General features: G+C 36.4%; 1 protein-coding gene across 3 annotated transcripts in view; it reads right to left on the bottom strand.

Annotated features, from left to right (window-relative positions):
• The window catches only part of SPATA6 (spermatogenesis associated 6), a 144,034-nt gene that overhangs the window by 50,321 nt on the left and 78,273 nt on the right, over positions 1-15,440 (bottom strand). For all 3 annotated transcript variants that reach the window (XM_025420157.3, XM_025420158.3, XM_049094130.1), the window contains exon 9: positions 9,703-9,743. In XM_025420157.3, the coding sequence (XP_025275942.2) occupies positions 9,703-9,743 (41 nt within the window). The remainder of the gene's footprint in view (positions 1-9,702; positions 9,744-15,440) is intronic.

Raw genomic sequence — 15,440 nt, 5'->3', positions numbered from 1 at the left:
AATAAATAAATAAAATCTTAAAAAAAAAAAAAAAGTCCAAGGACTGTTCTAATGAGGCACACTGAACAACTTATAGCTGTATGATCTAGAACATGAAGCCTCATTGCCACTAAAACAAGAAAGAGTTCATATCAATTTGTCTATGTTTCACCCTGGAAAGGATCCACATAATCTTCCTTCATAGCCCATCAGCTAAAGTAGGTCCTATATAGCTGTGGAAGAGGGCTTGAGAAGGTGGAAGAGGACATGAATAGTCAATAAGCAATAAATGTCTCTGCCACATCCACTATCACCACTTTTATTCAGCATTGTATTAAAGATCCTAGTAAGTTAAGACAAAGAAATAATTTGAATGGCAGAAATAAAATTAATTATATGCAGATGATACAGTTTCTTCTATTAAGAAATTCAAGAATATCTATAACAAGTATGTTATACAAAAATAAATTTCAAACCTATATATCAGTGAAACACACGAAAAAATGTAATTTTACATAAAAGACTGTTTACAATAAAAACCCAAGCTGTAAGGTTTCTAGAATAAATCTAACAATTCATAATGCATTAATGGAAAAGCATATATAACTTTACTGAGATATGCGAGAAGTGAGATCATGGGCAATCACATGGCTCAACTATCAGATCAAAGAAGAGGCCCACCTACTAGAACAAGACTTTACTATGAATTCAAGCAAATTCCTGCACAAGAAAATAACACTATAAACCAGTAAATAACCATCGTTTGCCCCAGGACATTCCCATAAATCATTTATTTACCTGAACAGCAGCCTGCTCAATCATCAATCAGCTCCCTTCTTAAAACAAGAGATTCTGAATCTGGGCAAACAATTCCCTTCTTGGGATAACAGATCACTTAATTGGACAAATCCTTCCTTACCAAATAAACTGCTTACTTATCAAGACTTGATTTAAGATCCCAATCTTTGTGTCCATTAATCCCAAACTTTTATATAACAAACCTTGTCAATCAGATTCCCTCATTAAAAGCCCTACCTTAAAATACTGGAGCGCAGACTCCAAAACCCCCCAAGTATCTGCCCTTAACCTTCACCTTTCAGAGACACTGCTCCAACTGCTGTTGAGGTGGTAGCTCTCCCTTACTGCCTTACGTCATCATAAACTCAGCTTGGCTTGATGTCAACAGACTATTATTCAGTTATTGTCGTGTTCTTTGAGTGAGTTGGCCGTAGACAATCCTAGAAGTCCAATAAGATATAAACAGACAACCCCTTGCAGCCATAGCTAAGACCTTCAATTTAGAAAATGTATTCTTCTGAGACTTCCTGAGCTTCCCTCCTGGAATATGACTGCACAATGAGGTAAGCGAATCTTGGTGTTGAGTCTGGGCCCTGACTTCCTTTTGCCAAACTTCCCAAATGCTTACTTTGTCTTCTAGGAAAGCAGAACCCTTCAGTAATCTTTTCACCATCTGATCAGGTCTGAAAACTCATATCCCTAGCAGAAGTCTGTCTTTTCATTAACAATACTAATACTAATATGTCTCTATCTTTGTTATTTTTTGTGGAGAGTCTATAAGAGGAAGAGCATAGGAAAAATTAACAAACGTTAAGCTACTAAATCCATCCTTGAGTCAGGCCCATGGATGAATAGGCTCTGATATTCTTATCACACCACAATCCTTAGAGTAAAAACTGCCATGTCATTTGTCAAAATATCACGATAATGTCTTGTTTTTTTTTTTTTCCTTGTTTTTTCCATGGGAAAAAACACCTCTAGGAGAAATTGCTTCCAAATCTTCCATCTTCTTAGAATTGATTTGTCAGGTCTCCAATTTGGATAACTACTGGGTTGGAGCCTGAGACACAAGCAGTCCACTGGCCAACATTGCCAGACTCGTGCACTTGCTTCACTTTAAGTCTGTGCCCTCTCCAACTTAGATTCAAGCTGCCTACATGTATTCACACTATAATTTTAAATCACACAGTTACTGTTTTAAGCAGCATGATTTTAGTAATGTCTATGCAAAGAGACTCCTCTGCTATGAGGGCAGCAGGGTGTTCACAAAGCTTGCCTGGCAGGACTCAGCCCTGCCACAGACTGACAACCACTCTTCCTTTCTCAAGGAATCCATTTGCCCAGCTATCCTGCTCCTTTTTCTAGCAAAGTATATTACAAAGGGGTTCAAGTAGGGTGGGAACTTGAGAGAGGAGATAGAGAACGTCAATTCATAGGTCACCGGGTCATAAATAGCCCCATGTAGATCTTATGGACTGGCCTATGCATCACCCAAAGATCCTGGCCTTCAAACTAGACTCAAGTGACTGAGTGGAACTGAGTGGCCTTTCTTGAGTAGGATGTGAATATGTTCTATGTGGGGAAAGGAAGGTATGCAGAGATATTTGGTGGCCAAAGGGGCAGACTGCGTCAGATATGGTTAGCTGTCCCCTAAAATGTGTATCCCTCTTATGTAGTATAAGGTTAATGGGAATCAGTTGCCTACCTCCTCCTTGTGCTTCTAGATGCGGCCATGTGCCCAGTTCTTGTCAATGGAATAGAAGAAGTGACTTAGGTTACTGCCAGGCTTTTAAGAAACAGATGCACTGGACTGTTAATGAGGAATAAACTTACATTGTGTTAAGACACTGAAATAGTCAAGTTTCAGAACACATAGCACTACTCTAATATATTCAGTGAGCTAAAATCAAGAAGTAGAAATATAGACATGACCTGGAGAAGGCTAGTGATAACATAATAGGAACAGAGTGTGTAAGTTCAGGAGCAGTAGGAACAACTAAATTGCCAGGAATACTAAGCAGAAAACTCTGACCTTGATGTGATATTCATCCACAAATTCAAACATTATGTGTCCACCAGATACCATATGCCTTGCTAGCAAGTGAGGATAAAATGAACACATTACACTTACTTTCAGCAATTTAGGAAGACACATTAAATCCGTATTCTGCTAAGTCCAAGAGGCACCCAGTGTAATAAGGCAATGATTAGGTATGTGAGGATGCTAAAACTGATGTAAGGCTACCAGAAATCAACCATATATTCCACATGTACTTCACAATTTTGCCTAAAGCCAGGTCTGCTTCTCCACTTCCACTAAGGTGGTCCCCTATCTCTTTTAAATAAATATAGGAACTCTCCAGTTTTGAGAGATATCATAAAATTCATTTTCCCAAATTGTTTAGAAGTGGATAAAGAAGTAGAAGCAATGTTCATTTGAATGTCTAGCAGCGAAAGGAAGGAGAAAGAGAGGATGATAAAGATATAGGGATTCAGACTGTGAGATATGTTCTTTTTCAGGAGCTTTGTGCAATTTGTTTTCTGTCATTTAAGATAGCAATAAAGATTCCTGTTGAATTAATTAATTGATTAATTAATTAATTGATTAATTAATTAATTAATTAATTTTAAAGATTTATTTATTCATTCATTCAGAGAGAGCGAAGAGAGAGGCAGAGACACAGGTGGAGGGAGAAGCAGGCTCCATGCACGGAGCCCGATGTGGGACTCGATCCCGGGTCTCCAGGATCACACCCCAGGCTGCAGGCGGCGCTAAGCCGCTGCGCCACCGGGGCTGCCCTCCTGTTGAATTTATAAGGCTGCATAAAATCCAGTGATATAATCAATAAGAAAAGTTTTAAAAATGGAACCCATTATACAAATTTAAGTTGATTTTATTATTATGTTTATAGTCAAAAGAGAGGGAGCCAATACATAAATGCAAAGAAGGTGTTAACATTATTAAGAAGGCAGAGCAGAGAGAAAGTGGAGATTAACAGAAACGTTGAAGCAGAAATGAAAACAACTGAGAACAATGCCATCCACAACTAACACTTTCTTTGACAGAGTAAAATACGATGTCATATATAGAAAATGAGAAGGAGAGGAAAAGTTTGGACTGTGTTATAGAATCAACAAGAGAACAAAATGATCAAGTAGCTCTGAAGGCCAAATTGAAGCTAGAAAGGATATCCTTATAAAGGCCCAGGTAAAATGGGTTCTATAAATCTTTCCAGAAATACCCTGTTGTGGGATCCCTGGGTGGCGCAGCGGTTTGGCGCCTGCCTTTGGCCCAGGGCGCGATCCTGGAGACCCGGGATCGAGTCCCACGTCGGGCTCCTGGTGCACGGAGCCTGCTTCTCCCTCTGCCTGTGTCTCTGAGCCTCTCTCTCTCTCTCTCTGTGACTATCATGAATAAATAAATAAAATCTTTAAAAAAAAAAAAAAAAAGAAATACCCTGTTGTTATTAGATATATATCCATTTATTTATTCATACACTGATTACATATGGCATCATTGATTTTTTTCAACCAAAGCCCCTGTAATAGATTGAATTGTATCTCTCCAAATTTGTATGTTGAAGCCCTAACTCCTATTTGACTGCATTTGGAGTATGGAATTAAGATTAAATGAGGTCGGGCAGCCCTGGTGGCTCAGCAGTTTAGCACTGCCTTCAGCCCAGGGCCTGATCCTGGAGACCCAGGATCGAGTCCCACGTCGGGCTCCCTGCATAGAGCCTGCTTCTCCCTCTGCCTGTGTCTCTGTCTCTCTGTGTGTGTGTGTCTCTCATGAATAAATAAATAAAATCTTAAAAAAAAGATTAAATGAGGTCATACTCGTGAGGTCCTAATCTGAAAAGTTTAGTGTTCTTATAAGAAGAGACACCTCTTTGAGGAACCTCCACACAGTTTTCCAGAGTGGCTGCACCAGTTCACATTCCCACCAACAGTCCAAGAGGGTTCCCCTTTCTCCACATCCTCTCCAACATTAGTTGTTTCCTGTCTTATTAATTTTCACCATTCTCACTGGTGTGAGGTGGTATCTCATTGTGGTTTTGATTTGTATTTCCCTGATGGCCAGTGATGCAGAACATTTTCTCATGTGCTTGTTGGCCATGTCGATGTCTTCCTTTGTGAAATTTCTGTTCATGTCTTTTGCCCATTTCATCATTGGATTGTTTGTTTCTTTGCTGTGGAGTTTAAGTTCTTTATACTAGCCCTTTATCTGATACGTCATTTGCAAATATCTTCTCCCATTCTGTAGGTTGTCTTTTAGTTTTGTTGACTATTTCTTTAGCTGTGCAGAAGAGAACTGCCCTACGACTCAGCAATTGCACTGCTGGGGATTTACCCCAAAGATACAGATGCAGTGAAACGGCAGGACACCTGCACCCCAATGTTTATAGCAGCAATGTCCACAATAGCCAAACTGTGGAAGGAGCCTTGGTGTCCATCGAAAGATGAATGGATAAAGAAGATGTGGTGTATGTATACAATGGAATATTACTCAGCCATTAGGAATGACAAATACCCACCATTGTTTCGACGTGGATGGAACTGGAGGGTATTATGCTGAGTGAAATGAGTCAATCGAAGGACAAACATTATATGGTCTCATTCATTTGGGGAATATAAGAAATAGTGAAAGGGAATAAAGGGAAAAGGAGATAAAATGAGTGGGAAATATCAGAGAGGGAGACAGAACATGAGAGACTCCTAACTCTGGGAAGTGAACAAGGGGTAGTAGAAGGGGAGGTGGGCGGGGAGACGGGGTGACGGGCACTGAGGTGGCACTTGACAGGATGAGCACTGGGTGTTATGCTATATGTTGGCAAATCAAACTCCAATAAAAAAATATACCAAAAAAAAAAAAGAGGAAGAAGAGACACCAAAGCTTGTGCTCACATGCTCTCTCTCTCTGCCATGTGAAGACACAGTGAAAAGGCAGCTATCTTCAAGCTAGGAAGCAAGCTCTCACCAGGTACCAATTTGGCTGGCACCCCAATCTTACACTTCCCAGCCTCCAGAACTGTGAGAAAATTTCTGTTGTTTATGTCACCCAGTTTATAATATTTATTATGGTAGCCAAAATTAAGGTAGCCCTCATTTTAAAAACAATTCTTTTTGTATTGACCTCTTTTATATCTTAAAATGGAATGTATTAAAAATGTAACTTACATATACACTTTCAAAAAAAATCAATGAATTGTCTTAATTGTAGTATAAACAAGAATTAATGGAACATGACCTAACATATGCATTTCAATTCATAAGTGCTCAAATATGACGACTCTTGAAAACATAAAGTATGCTCACACTCCCTTATGTAAATAAGTTTGGAGTTTTAAAATGTAAGAGATCATCAGCCACTATATACAAGAAAACCAAGAAAATAAATGAGCTGCTGTATACTTCATCACAGTGTAATACTACACCATACATTTTTAATAAAACAAAGTATAATCATTTATAATACACTTGTATTTCTATAATATATGATGTATCTCAAAACAATGTAAAGGTACCTTGTGTTTATGTAGAATTAGAATGGTTCTAATGATTATGAACATGTTTTTCACTTCCATTATGGTTAGCAAGACAGCTGAAAGCCATGTGGGACTTAAGAATTCCTCATTGTTTGGAACTGTCCCACTACTGTAGAATATCTAGCAGACCTGATCGTTAAATATCAAGAGTACCTCTTCTAAATGACTATTATAATGGTACCTGTTACTGCCTAAAATGCCACTGTGAGAGTCCAGGCCAGTCTCCACCGAGAACCCATATACTAAATGAATGCCTATTATACCGCCATATGGAACCATGTACATGGGAGAGAAGAAGCCAATGACTCGGGGGCAGTAATGGTACAACAGGAAAGAAATGAAGTGAAAAGAATACAAGAATTTATGAGAACAGCTGGTTATAATGCACCTAGGGCAAAGAGAGTTGAGTTTGGCCAAAAGAATAGATAATGAGTAACGCCTGGGTGGCTCAGTGGTTTACTGCCTGCCTTCTGCCTAGGGCATGATCCTGGAGACCCGGGATTGAGTCCCACGTTGGGCTCTATGCATGGAGCCTGCTTCTCCCTCTGCCTTTGTCTCTGCCTCTCTGTCTCTCATGAATAAATAAACAAAATCTTTTAAAAATAAAGGATAATGACTGACCAACTACAAATTTTAAAAAGGGAGGAAGTAGATACTATTGTAAATAGTCTTTTAAAGAATTCCTTTGGAGGGCAGCCCCGTTGGCGCAGCGGTTTAGCACCGCCTGCAGCCCAGGGTGTGATCCTGGAGACCCAGGATCAAGTCCCACGTCAGGCTCCCTGCATGGTGCCTGCTTCTCCCTCTGCCTGTGTCTCTGCCTCTCTCTCTCTCTAGCTGTGTCTCTATGAATAAATAAATAAATAAAATCTTAAAAAAAAAAAAAAAGAATTCCTTTGGAAAGGAGGATTATAAATATATACACCTATCTTTAAATGGACCAGCCAACACAGAGCTGGATTGTATTCACGTTAGGTTAAAGATTAGTGTCCTATAAACTTTATACCTGTCTCTCCATTCTATATTCTTATATAATTGGTTTACTTGTTTTCTCTTAATAATCCACTCACATGGGACACCTTAGTGAAGCAGTTGGTTAAGTGTCTAACTCTTGGTTTGGGCTCATAACCTGGGCATCATGCTCAGTGCGGAGTCTGCTTGAGATTCCTTCTCCCTCTTCCTCTGCCCCTTCCTCTTGTTCTCTCTTTTTCTAAATAAATCTTTAAAAAAATCCACTCACACAATACACATATATTAGGAACCCACACCATATATCAGATAATATGGTAGGTACTAGCAATTATCAATTAAGCAAGATCAACAAGGTCCCTATCATTCTGGAACTTAGATTAGTAAAATAAGCAGGTTTTATTTTATTTTTCTTAAGATTTTAATTTTTTAAAAGGATTTTATTTATTTGAGATAGAGAACATAAGCACAAGTGGAGGGAGGGACAGAGGGAGAAACAGGCTCTCCACTGAGTAAGAAGCCAGATGACAGGCTTGGATTCCAGGACCCTGGAATCATGACCTGAACTGAAGACAGACACTTAACCGACTGAGCCACCCAGGTATCCCTTAAATTTATTTTAAATAGAGTGTGAGCAAGTAGGTGGAGGAGCAGAGGCGAAAGGAGAGAGAATCTGAGGCAGACTCCCCACTCAAGACCATCAGACCATGACCTGAGCAGAAACCAAGAGTGAGATGCTTAACTGACTGAGCCACCCAAGTGTCACCTCCTTTTTTTTTAAGATTTTATAAACAAGAAGATTTTTTTAAAAGATGAAAATAAATATATGATTATAAATTGTAAAGCATAACTTGACAGAAACATACAAAGACAGGCTTATCCCTTAGGTAGACCAACTAGTGTGGCTTCCCTGACAGACAAGGACTATCATGCTTTTTAATCTATGTGTGTGCATACCCACATATATATTACACACATCAGTGTGCTTGTATGTATGTGTATGTATTTGAAAACATTCCACATAATAGGATAGGTCTGCCCCAGGTGAATTATGCCAAGCAGCAGTCCTAAACGAGGGCACAACCAAATACAAACACTGTATGAGGGACAGTTCCACCAATTCAAATGCTGTATTTCAAATGCTATATTCATAGTCCATACTAGTGGTTCTCAAATGCCAATCCTTGGGTAGATGGCAAGAGAGCTGCATCAGAATCACCTGGAAACTTATTAAAAATTTCAAAATATAAATAAATAAATAAATAAATAAATAAATAAATAAATAAATAAATAAATAAATAAGAATTTCCAGTCCCCATTCTCAACAATTTTTTTTTTTTAACAATTTCAATTTAGTACCTGGAATGCATTTCTTTTATCATGCTCAAAGCATGGCAAAGTACTCAAACTATGCTGTTTAGTGCCAGTAAATGCAAAATAAATTGTTTTCAATTAAATAAGCAAAGGTATTAAAAGTAAAACTATGTTTTTTTGTGGTTTTTTTTTCTCAAATATAGTGACACTCCTTATCAAAATTTCACTTAGGAACAGAAAAGACGACCTCTGAGGTGATGCTTCTTAAAATGGAGGACACAAACTACTAGTGTATGGCAGATAATTTAATATGGTACCCAAACTAATTTTATTTTATTTTATTTTATTTTTCCAAACTAATTTTAGATGATACACAAGATTATTTTACATGGCACATGGACATATGCTAAATAACACTGAGTTACAAAGGAAAAGATGTATTATCTTTTCAATTTTCTTTCAGTCAGAAATCCTCAGTAAGCTATTGGTATGTCTCCTACACTTCTCTATCACTCCTTATCTCATTTTAAGAAATAGAGAACATGCCTCAGAGCCTTTGGAAAACAACCATTATCTAGCCAGAACTTAGTAACACTGTTCTCTTTTCCCTGTATCCTTTAGGGCTATCATCCATCTAAGGCATGGGATACTGATATTTCATTTATAGTAGTGAGAAAAAAGGTGAATTTAAAGAAAATAGCATAAACTGCATACAGATTTTGTAAAAATTGTGAGGATGCTCTAAGAATGAAAGTTAGAAACAGTACTGTGCAAAGTATTACTAAAATTAACAATCAATGCCTTTGTCTATGTCTCTCTCTCTCACATACACACATATACATACACAAACACATTCAGTAAGTAATTGATGTAAATAATCAAAAGCCACAAATAATTATAGGAAGACATTCAATGAAAAGTCTATTCTACCACTTGACAATGTAGCCAAAATAATGATATTCCATGATGTGACAATTATTGTTTGTACATTTTCTTGACTCAATGATTATGATAATCTCTTACCATACATGTAAGAAACATACATATGCTTTTATGTGAGAGCCAAGACAATTAACATTCCGCAATTTATACTACATACCTTATAATCCTTGGGTCGGTAGCAGCCAAGATGAGAATGCTCTGAAAAAGGATGTACAAAAGAATTAAATTATACATACTTCGTATCAGAAAGAAGATTTGGTTTTATCTTTGGTTTTTGCTACTATCATTCTGTTTCTATGATTATAATTTCACACAGCAGTTTTCAGAAAGATCTAAAAATTCCCTCAACAATGCCACATAAGTAAAGATGATATGCAACAAGTTAAAACTATATCTGTTCTTCAGCAATTAGGTGATTTCACAAATACTATTTTCATTAGAGTTGGAGATATCAGACTATAGACTGGAGATATCAGAATATATACAATCAACAATTGGTTGTTGCCAAACCAATTCACCTACATGAAATGGATAATCTTAAATTGATAAACCAGTTTATGAAGAAATATAATTTGAATATATAGATTTGATAGATATTGCCAAACTGCATATATTCCTATTCTTGGAGTCCACGCTAGGGTCAAGTGAGTATAACGGAAACAAAACCAGCTTTAGAGTGTGGTGACAGAGGGGTACAGACCTTTTTGACAAATAGATTTGTATTACAGTCCAATCCCTAGCACCTCCTATATAACCTTGGGCTCATTATTTAACCTTTCTCAGATTCCTCATCTGTCTCATGTACCTCTTTCATAAGTTCTTTTAAATATTATATGAAATATTACATGTGAGGCAATAAAATAAATGTTAGCTACTATTACTAACATCATCATCAACATTGCTGCTCCCAAGTTCTAAGTCAAACAAGGCTAGGTGCAATTTCCAATTCCACCACTTATTAAATGTATTACACTTTGGACAAGTTATACAACTAATCTGTGTTTCATTCCTTAAATTAAAAGTATGAAGACAATGCCTACTTTGCCTCAGAGAGTCATAGTAATTAAATTATACAATTTATGAAAAGTTCCTAGCATAGTATCTGTAACAAAGTTGATTATAAAACTATTCTAACTTTCTCCTGGGATAAGGACCACTATATTGCAGATGCAGATTTGGGGTTTTACTAGTTAGTTAAAGGAGTCAATATTTAAGTATTATAATCTCTGTATATTAACATTCAAGCAAATCAGAACCATGGTTTGCAATTCTACTTCCTTATACATTCTAGTCAAAGCATTCTAACATCCTATAATTTATTTTCCCAAACCACCTTAATCAAAAAGAAAAATGACTGTATAGAGACATAGGATATTCTATATTCAATTAATTAATTTTCTTTTATAGCACAAGATTTTGTTTGTTGTTCAAAAGTCCTGAACCATTACAGAGAAAGCTGAAACATTAATGTTTTTCACACAAGGCCAACTTTACCATTTAATTCAGTAGCCTAAAAAAAAATAATAATTCAGTAGCCTCAACTTACTTCAAGTGCTTTTCAAAATTAAAAATAAAAATAAATCCCAGCTCAACTCCTCTTCTATAAAGTCTAATAATATATAGTATGGCCACAGTAGCAGAAATAAAAGAATGATAAGGAAATAATGAACCTAATTCTCCACACATGCTAACTTTGAAAATTAAGGTAATAATTTCTATACTTGGTATATATTCTTTCTGGCAGCTAATGTAATATTAAAATATCAGTATATTAAAACACCAGTATGTCTTCTGCTTTCCACAATCCACTTATAGACTTACTCTAACAGGGACAGATTTATAATTTTCTTTTATTTTTAGAAATCTAGCTGTTACTGAGGTTCCCCCAATGTTTGCACTTAATCACCCTTACCAATAATTACTCACTAACAATATTCTAAAAGCAGGAGATAAAGGAGATAAAAGTCGTGGCCCATGCTCATTAAATGCTCATAATTTACTTTGATTAAGTTATGCAAAGTTGAATAACAGCAGCATAAAACAAGAGGCTAAGTCAGAATGGTACAGGCAATTAATGCTATTTTTAAAAGTCATATCAGAAATTAATCTCTCAAGGTTGAATCTCTCAAGAAAAAAACTTCCTAGAGGAGGAGAAAGCTGACCTAGGCCTTAATGAATGGGTAACACTTAAAAGTATGAAGAAAAATTAGAGCTAATTCAGATAGTGCTTGACTTTACTTCTTTAAACCTGAGGTTCCTTCACCTATAAAATGGAGATACTACCTCAGGTTCCTTCACCTATAAAATGGAGATAAATAATAGTATCTAAAATTCTTGATTATTTTAAGTGACAATGAAATATTAGTATTTAGACTAGAAGCCAGCAGAAACACATTCATAAATGTTAGCTATTACTTGGTTCTCTTAATAACCTCATGAAATAGGTGTCATGGACCAAATATTTGTATCCTTTCAAAATTTGTATGTTGAAGCCCTGGCCCTCAACAGGCTCAATTATGACTCAGTCCTAAAGGACCAATCCTGACTTTAACCAAGAAGGACTTAAGGGGCTTTCATCTAAAGCTTAGCATCCCTGTAACAGCTCATTCTTTCTATTAAAGTAATTCTTGAGCCCCATTCTGATGATTATAGCCAATATGTGTTCCCTATCAGTCAATCCCTACTTTGGCAAACTTTATAGTACCCTACCTCAAAGGGTACTACCATTTTCTTTTTTTCATAATTTCAAGAAATTGAACCCCATTCTGGTAGTGAGTGCAAAGCATCCCTGCTGATAAATGTGTGTACCTATGAACCTTCAAAGAGCATACCCCTGGACTCCTTTATCAGTATTTGCCCTATTGTTATCCTAATATACACATAACATTGTAAGGCTGGCCTCTGTTCTCCTGTGAATTTATGGGCCATTCAGCCACGTGTTTGCTATATGCCAGTCCCTATAACTGGAAGCAAAGCTAAGATATCCAGCTTTATAAAATAAAACCACAGTTGAGTATCTCTCAGGAGATCCTACCTTCTAAAAAGGAAAGACATATAACATGTGTTTTCTAGATGTTTCCTATCTCTTGCTCATTTATGATATCTTCACCAGAAACTATTTACTCTTGACTTCTGATGTTTTCTTCTTTTTTATTTCTATCACTGTCTGAAGTCTCAGCAGCAAAAGTCTCCGACTTTCCCCCTCACTATTTTATTATTGTCTGAAGTCTAGCAAATAGCACACCTATCAGTGACTGGAAGAGTGATGATCAAGAAAAAGTATAAATTAATGTCTAATAAGTACATGAAAAAACATTCAATGCCATTACTCAGATGTAAATTAAAATAAAATTACAGTGAGACAGGACTGCTTACTCACTAGAATGGTTAAAATAAAGGCAACAACAAGGCACGCCTGGGTGCCTCAGCGGTTAAGCATCTGCCTTCAGCCCAGGGCGTGATCCCTGGCTGCATGGAGCCTGCTTCTCCCTCTGCCTGTGTCTCTGCCGTTCTCTCTCCCTCTGTGCCCCCCGTCCCTGTATCTCTCATAAATAAATAAATAAAATCTTAAAAAATAATAATAATAAAGTGGCTTTACCATTAAAAAAAAATAAAGGCAACAACAAGTGCTGTCAAAGATGTGGAAAAACTAGACCATTATATACTGCTGGTGGAAATTGTAAAATGGTACAGCCATGTTGGAAAACAGTGGCAATTTCTTAAAAAGTCAAACATAAATTTACCATATGAACTAACAATTCACTCCTACCTATCTATTCATAAGAAATAAAAACATGTATCTATGCGAAGACTTCAATGCAAATGCTCAAAGTAACATCATTTATAATGGCCAAAAAGTGGAAATAATATAGGGGCTCAGGGTGGGAATACAGATTTACTGCAAATGAGTATGAGGAAACTCTTTCGGATGATAAAAATACTCTAAGAATGGATTGTGGTGATTTTACAACTGTGCAAATTTATTTAAAATCCTTCAGTTGTGTACACAAAGCAGGTGAAATTTATGATATATAAATTATAAGTTACTAAAATTCTTAAGAATGTTTAATAAATAATAAAGAAATGAAGAAACTAAAAGATGAATTCCTAAAAATGACATAGCTCTGCTGCTCACTGCCTCATGAGATGAGGAAGCATACATTTAAATAAAAGCTGAAACAAAATATTTTACTAACAAATATATTTATGATGACTATGCTATTTTACTCAGAAGAGTTTAATGTTGCTATTTATTGCTCTCTACTCAAGTTATGACATATGAGGATTTGGAACGTAATTTCCAACTTATTTTACTTTACAAACAACCACCAAAGAGATTAGTGGAAGCTCATAAAAGAATCTTCAAATGAAGGGAATAAGGAAGTTTCCTGAAGAGGGAAACAGAATCTAACATCTTTTCATATTCTAAGGAAATAAAAAGGGGCCCAGATGATAACCTCAATTTTCTCCTCAAAAACACCAATAGTTGGCTAAAGCTTACAAACATTCTTGTAGCAGAAGACATGCTGGATCTCTTTAAAAGGACTACACATATTACAATTGGAATGATACACTATGGAAATTCCAGATAAAGAAATTGTACTTGAAAAATTTATCTTAAAAAAAAAAAAGAAAAAAAAAAAAGAAAAATTTATCTTAAAAAAATATACCTAAGTGGAAGTAGAGAAAGTAGGAGGAGGTTGGTGAAGGTAAGGAGGTTGGCCCAGGAAGCGTAGGACCCCAGACTGACCAGGGATGTTCTGTAACTCTCCAACAAGACACTCAGCCTGTCCAGGCCTCTATCATTTTTCTTGATCAAATATAGTTAAATTCATCCTCATGCAATTATAATGATGACTAAAATAGTCAATAGTGATGAAATGATATCCTATAAAAACTGAAGAATTTTTAGGCAAGATAATTTGGCAAGAAAAGTTTTAAGAATTTCTAATTAAGTAAAATAATCACTAGTGAAAATTCACTATCATAAGAGATTCTTTTTTTTTTTAGATTATTTATTTATTTATTCATGAGAAAGAGAGGTAGAGACACAGGCAGAGGGAGAAGCAGGCTCCATACAAGGAGCCTGATGTGAGACTCGATCCTGGGTCTCCAGGATCACACCCCAGGCTGAAGGCGGCGCTAAACCGCTGAGCCACCCGGGCCGTCCTCATAAGAGATTCTATTAGAAATTCCCATATGTATTTCAATAGTTGATGAGACCCCAAAACACAACCATCCAATTGCTAGACAGGAAAAATAAAAGGTAGTTAAAAGAACAAGGACATTCAAAGTACAGAAATGAGATGGAAAAGAAAGTAATAAATGTACAAAGAATAATGGAATTTAAAAAAATCACTACTTAGAAAACAGTAATAAATTGTTTCAAGCAAGAATCATCAATGTGTGTATGCTAAAGGGGTCAAAGTGAAGGAGTAACGGGATATAATAGTCTCAAAGTATCTCCTTATTAATTACAAAGGGAAGAAATAGCATTTTTACGATGGAGAAGCCTAGCAGACCCCATCTTAATTAAGTGAGCAAATGAATATCACCAGTAACAAAGCAGTATCACATACTCCTGACATGTTGCACTGAGAGTAAACATCACATTTGTTGTATTCTGGAGGGGAGAGGGGGTGGAAATGAATCATCTAAATCTAATCATGAGGGGAAAAAAAATTAAATAAACCCAAATTGAGGGACATTCTACCAAATAACTGGCCTGTACTCTTCAAAATTATTAATGTTAAACACAAAGAAAGTTTAAGGAACTGAGCATTCTAAGGAAAACTGAAGAGACACGGTAACCGAAGGCCATGCATTATGTGGAATTTCTTTTACTATAAAGATATTATGAGGACAAGCAGCAAAGTTAAGAGTTAGGTCTATAGA

This window comes from Canis lupus, chromosome 15 (genome assembly GCF_003254725.2).
Source record: "Canis lupus dingo isolate Sandy chromosome 15, ASM325472v2, whole genome shotgun sequence".
Lineage (NCBI taxonomy): Eukaryota > Metazoa > Chordata > Mammalia > Carnivora > Canidae > Canis > Canis lupus.
The sequence above is the reverse complement of the archived record's forward strand: the minus strand, read 5'-3'. Positions and strand labels throughout refer to the sequence as shown.